At 36.2% G+C, this 8,516-nt stretch overlaps 2 protein-coding genes across 2 annotated transcripts; both read left to right on the forward strand.

The window, feature by feature from the left end:
- The first annotated feature begins 372 nt into the window (after positions 1 to 372).
- On the forward strand, positions 373 to 5,661 carry LOC118741340 (voltage-dependent anion-selective channel). Its single transcript, XM_036473277.1, has 4 exons — positions 373 to 537; positions 4,555 to 4,874; positions 4,947 to 5,174; positions 5,242 to 5,661. Exons 2-4 carry the CDS (start codon positions 4,555 to 4,557, stop codon positions 5,540 to 5,542), a joined length of 849 nt encoding a protein of 282 aa, XP_036329170.1. The 5' UTR covers positions 373 to 537; the 3' UTR covers positions 5,543 to 5,661.
- Positions 5,662 to 6,386: 725 nt separating this feature from the next.
- LOC118741338 (aurora kinase B-like) lies at positions 6,387 to 8,346 on the forward strand. The gene is made up of 5 exons (XM_036473276.1): positions 6,387 to 6,652; positions 6,707 to 6,898; positions 6,971 to 7,264; positions 7,339 to 7,570; positions 7,625 to 8,346. The coding sequence occupies exons 1-5, from the start codon at positions 6,519 to 6,521 to the stop codon at positions 7,754 to 7,756; spliced, it is 984 nt and encodes a 327-aa protein (XP_036329169.1). The 5' UTR covers positions 6,387 to 6,518; the 3' UTR covers positions 7,757 to 8,346.
- Positions 8,347 to 8,516: the final 170 nt, after the last annotated feature.

Here is an 8,516-nt window from a genome sequence, read left to right on the forward strand (position 1 = left end):
CTTTGTCTCTCACTTAAGAGAGAATTTTTGCTGTTTCACATTTTTACAGGATTTTACACGAAAAGTATTGAATCAGCAGAGGAATTCTAACAATCACTACGATGAATTTTTGCCGCTAAAATTCTCTAAATAAAAAGCAGTGGTGCCTAAAAGTATACAACAGGGAAGAGTAACACATGAAATGTTTAAGCAGCCAAATCTTGCAGTATGAGGGGAATGTAACTAGATGCTGCGTGTGGTTAGGGGCCCCTGCTATCCTTTTGGAGATTTTTGGCAATCAAAATTAGCGATTGCGAATGTTGGAATCCGGCTGCAGAGCTATTAAATACGCCTTGAGTTCGCCTTGAAAATGGCCAAACAGCTGAGGTTAGCAACACTATTTTGCAAGACTTGGCCGCACTGGCAGCTGCGGATGAATTTTTCTTGCATTTACTACTAGTCACTACAAGTTCATCTTGCTGATTCTGCTCACAAAATTTTTGGTGTTCGTCGTGGTCATTCTTCTCCTGGTTCTAGCTCGCAAAACTTTTAATAAAAGTAAGTAAAAAATTGCCTAAACGAGTGTTAAATTGAAAATAATTAATGCTTGGAATGCATAAAAAGTGAAATATTCGACGGCATTTACACAAGAACGTGAGCTGGGTAAAACCAATTTGAGACGGGAAAGTGATTTCATAACCTATAAAAGGGTGCGTGTGTCTGTCTCACGGTGGCTTATGTGCATTTTAAGGGGACAGCAGGCAGATAAACTGGGGACCCAGCGGTACTATTGTCGCTACTCTTTTTTTTCGATTATTAAGGAGAAAAGGCATCTAGAAAGGTTTAGCTCATCGTTATTGCTATGAGTGGTGTACGTGTGGTTAATTTCTTAAACCCCTACCCCTCCCCGCATTCTACACCCTATTAATCCCTCGTTGAGGCTTTATGAAATGTTGGAGTACAGATTTCGTCACTGACTTATAAACAAATGCTTTTACTATATTGCAATAAACAGTTGCAGATTGTATGCTAAAGTAATTGACCGGCAAACTGAATATACCGCATTGAGAGCGCCAAATAGGAGAGGGCTTCATTTGCTATATTTCGCTGTTACGTAACGAACTATGAAAATATTCGCAATGATGTCTAATTTGTGACAATTTTTCCGTCGCGTTCCCAAATTGCTGTTAAATGGGTGGGTGTTATCATCGGAGTGATTAAATAGGTAAGAAATTTCCGGAAAATGTGACTCGCTATCTTTCAAATTTCCGATCACTGATTGTCATGTGAGAGTACATTACCTTTAATTCAGCAAATATCCAAATGTGTGTAGATACTCTCGATTTCGCACTGTCATACATAATTAAATACATACATATATGCACATAAACTTGTATGCACAATCATACTTACATATATGGAGGAGCAAACCTTGCTGCTGATATCTTGAACAAGTTCTGATATGGCAATTTGCATCTTTCAGCTAAGTATTTTAAGATAATGGAGCACACCTTTTATCTTTATATGTATGTATGTATATGTCCCAGGCTTATGCAAAATATATTTTGTCTAAACATTTATTGAACATTTAAAGTAGAAATTAATGCGAACTGATTAGGTAGTATAAATATAAATACGCCTTAGAGCTGATAAATTGAGATTTTATACGTATTTTAAAGCTCACTCCAAACCTCTGACGTCATTCAAATCAATACCAAGGTGTCAATGGTGTCACTTGAAAAATGGGTACATAACGGATTAATATTGAGCTAGTTACAAATAATAAATAATACAAATCAAGCATTCGCTACAAAATTAATAGAGCGGTTTGTTCCCTTAGACCATAATTTGATTAATTCATTGCTTTACGCCTTCTTTGTTGCATATTTCCTTTCAAGTGTTCTTTGTTGCCACAAACAACCCTCATTTTGGAATTTCCTTTTACTGTGGAAGAAAGGCATTACATAAATATGTACATAATAATATGCCACTGCTGTGGTTTAGCGAACGCTACTATGCCTTCAAAAGTCCAACATCACTGCTAGTGTAGCAAACCCCATTGTTGGCGTTGCAGTATATTTTTATTCCCATTTATAAAATACCATTTCTACACATCTCATCACCAAGATCGTGAGCGTCCGTGTACTCTTCGTCCACTGATATGATTCCTCAATCGAATTCGAAGGTGCCACCGCGAGTTCTAGCTCATTTTTACTTCCAGCCATCTTGGTTAAACAAAAACAGGGTCAGGGATAAGCGGGGCATTGACTCAGCTGGACAAGAGGCAAGTCTACAGGGCAATTAACGAGTCTACAAATGCTTGGTAATAGTTGTACGTGCTTGCAGATAGGTACATATTTACAAATATTTATATCTACATATGTATGCATGTGCACATAAGTGTGATGGCCCCAATAACAGCCCGTTTCCATGCAACATAAAAATGTGTTACATCATCATAGGAAAAAACTAAATATTTGTAATTTTACCGTTGTGATTGCTAATATATATGTATGTACTGCTACGTTTGAATGTATGTTTTGTGCCTTGTGTTGGCTTTATTAGCTGCGGCATTTCTTAGTCAGTTCAACTCAACAACAACATTTTCATATTTTTACGCTCTGTAAAATTTCGTTGCCTCTAATTTAACACATTTGCATACATACTATGTAGTATATGAAAGTATGTGCACACATGTGTAGGACATAGACACATTTATATGGACACTCGAAATAATATATATTTTAATATTCTCTTGTGAGGCTTTCGTGAAGCATATGCTGGCAGGTGACTTGTCTGCTGACGTTGTTCGAAGGTTGCCTGATTTCTTCCCCAACTGTATTTTTAAGTTTTGTTGTAGAACACGTGATGGCGATGGTGATTTCAGTAATCCCGTAAAAATTTGAACAAGTCACAAAATGCAACTGCCGGACCACGTTTAAATTTTGCTGTAGGATTAGGAGTCTTGAGCTGCGAATCAAATATTTTTTAAAGCCATTGAATTTTACTGTGATTTTAAGTTACTATTAATTAAGCTCGGGTAATTCGTTGAATAAGATATAATAATCAGTAAGGTTATTTCTAGGGGTAGATGCAGTTTGAACATTGCTTTATATATTCTATGTACATATGTACCTATGTAAAAAAATATGTAAGTAATTCCTCTTATTTACATACATATGTACATACACTATATAGCCCCAGGGGGGTGTTTATGGTAAACTCTCAGTAAAAGCTAATTGAAACATGCGCGATCAATGGTTGATCGCAAAAAGTATCTCGATTAGCTCTCAATCAAAGTTTCGCGCCGTACATTTAACAAACGTATATATTCGCCTATATATCTATCAATTCAGCGTTCTCCATTCTCACTCTCTCTCTTGGATTCCCACATTGGTTTCGCTTGGAGTTCGCACGCAGATGCGGCAACATTAAAACATCAGTGATCAATCTTTACACATATAAGTTTGCCGGCTACTTTGTAACGTCATCCGTGTTTTGTAAAACACAAATACATTTATATAAAATGTGTTTGGACGGCAGCGTTCAACGACCTTTGTGGTTTACTTTATATGGTCTTCAACGTTCATCACTGTGTGTGGTTGCAGTGGAGTTCATGCTGTTTACTTCGTGGTAAGGGAACGTACCCATACTACGTGTCCCGTTCAGTGATGGTGATCTTAAAAATACTACGCTTGGTCACAATGAGGGGCGGGGGGCTTAGGTTTTTATATCGTAGTCAATATCCTCTAAGGAAATCTAGCGTTTTTTTTTTTTAGCTCCATTCAAATATGGCGCGCAGTGTTTGGCGCTTTTTAAACCCACATGACTTTTGTTTCTATAAATTAAGTTTTAGTTTCTATAAATTAAGTTTGCCGTCACGAGCAAGATGAATTTAAATGGGGTTTGCTAAAATATAGGCCATATTTTAATACAAAATTAACAAAAAAAATTTAGCATATAAAACTGCGAAAATTAACAAAAAAAGAGGCGTACGCTCAATTTTGTGAGTAACAGTACATATAAGCCAAATATTTTTGTTTACGTTGTGTTAGAAAGAAATGAATTACTACGTGAAAGTTGTAGAGGGAGGCGAGTCTGGAAATATACTATATATATACAGGCCACCGAGGGGGAGGGGGGTTAAAAATTAAGCTATATATATAAGCTATATATATAATTTATTTACGTTCCTGCAGATATGCGCTATGGCATGTTAATGTGTATGTATGTTTGGTAACATATACACATTGTACATGTGCATCATTTTCAATCTGCAAACATATTTTTTGTAATGCTTATATGTATTTGCCACTTAGTTAAAATAATTGCCAACTGGACACTTTGCGAAACCTACCTGAAATATTTACTTTTTACGAGTGCTTTTCTGTCTGTCTTTCCATCAGAAATATCAACATTTTAGTACTGATTTTTTTTTCATAACTCAAAATAAAATAAAAATCGTTTGTATAAGTATCTATATTTTAGATCTGCAGATTTTTATAATAACACGCGTGTATCTTAAATTTTATACATACCTGCATTATTTCTACTTGCCTTCGCTTTCATCTGTAGATGGCTCCTCCATCATACCCAGATCTTGGCAAACAAGCTCGCGACGTCTTCAGCAAAGGCTACCACTTTGGTCTCTGGAAGTTGGATTGTAAAACCAAGACACCATCTGGCATTGAATTCAACACAGCCGGTCACTCCAACCAAGAGTCTGGAAAAGTCTTCGGTTCTTTGGAGACAAAATACAAAGTTAAGGACTATGGCTTGAGTTTAACCGAAAGATGGAACACAGACAATACTTTGTTCACCGAAGTGTCGGTCCAAGACAAGTTGCTGGAAGGATTGAAGCTTGCATTCGAAGCTACATTCGCTCCTCAATCTGGGTGAGTAAAATCATTGCATGTAAAAATGTGACATCTTTACTAACGAAAACAACTTTCTTATATATTTTGAAGCAACAAAACTGGCAAGTTCAAGGCTGCCTACGGTCACGAAAATGTTAAAGTCGATTCGGACGTGAATGTTGATCTGAATGGTCCACTGATTAACGCTTCAGCTGTTTTGGGTTATGAAGGCTGGTTGGCTGGTTACCAGACTGCATTCGATACCCAAAATAACTCTTTGAAAACCAACAACTTTGCCTTGGGCTATGCAGCCAAGGACTTCGTGCTCCACACAGCTGTGTAAGTTACTACAACCTTTGCCTTTTTAATTAAGTTTTTGTTTCAATTGTTTGTACTTTGTTTACAGCAATGATGGCCAACAATTTACGGGCTCCATTTTCCAAAAGTGCACTCCCAAACTCGATGTTGGCGTCCAATTATCATGGACATCTGGTGGTAACAACACCACATTCGCACTTGGAGGCAAGTACCTCATCGACGATGACATCAATGTCCGCGCGAAGGTGAACAATGCCAGCCAAGTTGGTTTGGGCTACCAACAGCGGGTACGCGACGGCATCACAGTCAGTCTATCCGCCTTGATCGATGGCAAGAACTTCAATGCTGGTGGTCACAAGATTGGTGTTGCCTTGGAGTTGGAAGCTTAAAATAATTATGTTATGAGAACATCAAGTATAGTAATAAAATCAGAACATCGTACTATTAAAAACGGTAATTAAATTATAACAGAAACCTAACAACAAGAAATAAAGGAGACCAAAATCATTTTATGTGTAGCGAATACAAGGTAACTCGGAAGTGTTGTTCCAACAACGAAAAGTGTGTTAAATGGATGATAAATCGGGTTGGCTTTCCAAAACGGAACCAGTCGAGATTTCGGCGAAAGTTTAAGGAATTTCGTCATGAAACTTGGTGAGGAAGTTGGGGAGGCCTTTATCTGAATTGATCACTATTACAATGTAGTTACTAATAGTATTTAAGCAATTTGTTAAATTATCTCCACTTCTACCACCAAATTTTTATAGAAAACTCCACTTATAACGTATATTTTGTGTGATATATTTGCAGTGCGCACTTGCGTATATAGTTCTTTTAACAAGTAACTAAATCTATTTAAATTTACCTTTGGTTTTACTAATTTATATTAAAGGCTTCAATTTCAGTCCCCTGTAAGGATGATATCATTAGCAATGTGAATAAGAAAATGTAAACAAATAAATGTTAAATCAAACTCCGAGTTTCTTAACACCACGATGAGCACGCTTGACAGCTGTTCATAAACACAAAAGCGTAAACTCGAGTTTATGGCGCAATGTGACCATAATTTAGACAAATATCTTTTACTAAATATTTTATATCGAAAATTTGCATAAAATATAAATTTATTGGACGTTGCAGCTCTGCAGATCTTGAATTCAAACACAAACTTGGCAGCACTTTAGGAGAAACTGACAACTTAAATTTACGTTCTCTGGATGTCACTTTTGACATTTGCGTTCATTTTGAAATTACAAACGGAAAAGCAAAAAGCGCGATAGTCCGCGATTTTGCTTGCAAGCATTTAATTAAGCTCTTAATTAATTCCAGAATCCCAAGAGTTTATAGTTTTAAAAGTATTTCAAGATGAAAAAACTACAAAAGAAACCCCCGAATAGAACTGATTTAGCTAAGATGATAAAAGAAGTGCCTGAAGAATACCAACACCACATTCAGTCAATGTCGCTTAAAATGATGCAGCACCCCGCATATGGACATCCGTAAGTGAAATTGATTTCAATATTTTGTAGCAAAATCATAACAATTTTTTATAGTTACGAGTGGAGTACCAGAGATTTTGAGATGGGCGCTCCCTTAGGACGTGGAAAATTCGGGCGCGTCTACCTAGCTCGCGAACGCACTTCTAATTATATAGTAGCTATGAAGGTAATGTTTAAAGCTGAACTTGAGAAGGGAAATGTACAGCGACAAGTTTTGAGGGAAATTGAAATACAAACTCGACTGAAGTGAGTAAATAAAGCAAATGCATTTATCAAGTTGACCAATGATATTCAACGGCATCTTTATAATAAATTTAGGCACCCAAACATTTTGCGTTTACTCACATGGTTTCATGATGAAAGTCGAATTTATCTTGCATTAGAAATTGCATCGGAAGGAGAATTGTACAAACATTTACGCAATTCCCCACATCGACGTTTTGAGGAACAACGCGCCGCTAAGTATACATACCAAGTGGCTGATGCACTTGAATATTGTCATTTGAATAATGTAATACACCGCGATTTGAAGCCAGAAAACATATTGCTGACGTCTTCAGATGATGTCAAATTAGCTGATTTTGGTTGGTCGGCACACACACTATCTAACAAGTAAGTTTCTGCTCTTATTTTGTGCATGCATTTTATATGTATGTACCTAGCTAATTTAATTTTTTTCGCAACAGACGTAAGACTCTGTGCGGCACTTTAGATTATTTGCCACCAGAAATGGTGGATGGTCATATATACGATCACACCGTCGACCAGTGGTGCTTAGGTATTTTATGTTATGAATTTTTGGTGGGTTGTGCACCCTTCGAATCGAATGATAATGAGAAAACTTACGAAAAAATTAGACGATTGGAAGTTCATTATCCTAATCATTTGAGTGCTGGAGCTAAAGATCTTATTTCTAAGGTACCTAATAAAGTTTGTTTGAAAGCGCTTAATTAAATTTTAACACAATTTCAGTTGTTGCGTAAATCGAATAATGGCCGCATAACTCTCGTAGAGGTAATGAAACATCAATGGGTTAAGGAGAACATGGCTAAACGGAACGCATATATAGCGGAGAAATTGAAGCGTGAGAAGGCTCTTGAGTAGTCTGCATTTACTTAGTTTTTGAAAGCACATTTATATGTATACTTTTTAATTTAATATATTGCCGTTTTCTAATAATATTGATCATTCATTAAAAAAAGCCGTTTACTTAATCGATGAAGAATGTCGAGGTTTGAGTTTCTAGGTTCGGAGTAACCCAAGCCAATAATTGAGGGAAGAATTTCGTAATTTTCGTAACTGCTTAATAAAATTATGATTATAATTAATCTAATCGTAATTACGAAAATGTTGATTTCGATTCACTGATATTCGGTACACGTTTAGTAGTTAAGTAATAATGTAAATCAAAATGAAGCTTAATGTACTGCGTGTCTAGTGACGATATGTACATGCATATGTATGTATATTAAAAGTGTTCGAAAAGCAATACAATAAAGTAGACTTCATTTTTGGAAAGAAAAGTATAATGGGGCGGATTCTTTGTTTCGTACGGATCGAAAATCATGGAATTTTCCTATAATTTTTTATAAAAAAAAAAACTCAGTGCGTGTAGTCCCTACGCGCGGAGGAAGTGAAACTTAATTGAGGAAATGCCTGAAAGAAAGAAATATGCGATACACAAGCAAATGTACATATTTTCTAATATACAAAAAACATATTTATTTAAAATTTTGTTTACGACAGTTCATCAGATTAATCTGCATCTTCATTTTCATGTTCATGTTCATGTTCATGTTCATCTTCATGTTCATCTACATCTTCATCTTCATCTTCATCTTCATCTACGTCTTCATCTTCATCT

This window comes from Rhagoletis pomonella, unplaced genomic scaffold (assembly GCF_013731165.1).
Source record: "Rhagoletis pomonella isolate Grant_MI unplaced genomic scaffold, Rhpom_1.0 Rhpom_scaffold_00006, whole genome shotgun sequence".
NCBI classification, from domain to species: domain Eukaryota; kingdom Metazoa; phylum Arthropoda; class Insecta; order Diptera; family Tephritidae; genus Rhagoletis; species Rhagoletis pomonella.

Excerpts from the sequence above, each read along its gene's own strand:
- LOC118741340 (XM_036473277.1), top strand. The coding sequence starts at position 4,555 with ATGGCTCCTCCATCATACCCAGATCTTGGCAAACAAGCTCGCGACGTC. Across the intron at positions 4,875-4,946 it reads ACATTCGCTCCTCAATCTGG|CAACAAAACTGGCAAGTTCA; the intron begins GTGAGTAAAATC and ends TATATTTTGAAG. Across the intron at positions 5,175-5,241 it reads TTCGTGCTCCACACAGCTGT|CAATGATGGCCAACAATTTA; the intron begins GTAAGTTACTAC and ends CTTTGTTTACAG.
- LOC118741338 (XM_036473276.1), top strand. The coding sequence starts at position 6,519 with ATGAAAAAACTACAAAAGAAACCCCCGAATAGAACTGATTTAGCTAAG. Across the intron at positions 6,653-6,706 it reads CACCCCGCATATGGACATCC|TTACGAGTGGAGTACCAGAG; the intron begins GTAAGTGAAATT and ends AATTTTTTATAG. Across the intron at positions 7,265-7,338 it reads GCACACACACTATCTAACAA|ACGTAAGACTCTGTGCGGCA; the intron begins GTAAGTTTCTGC and ends TTTTCGCAACAG.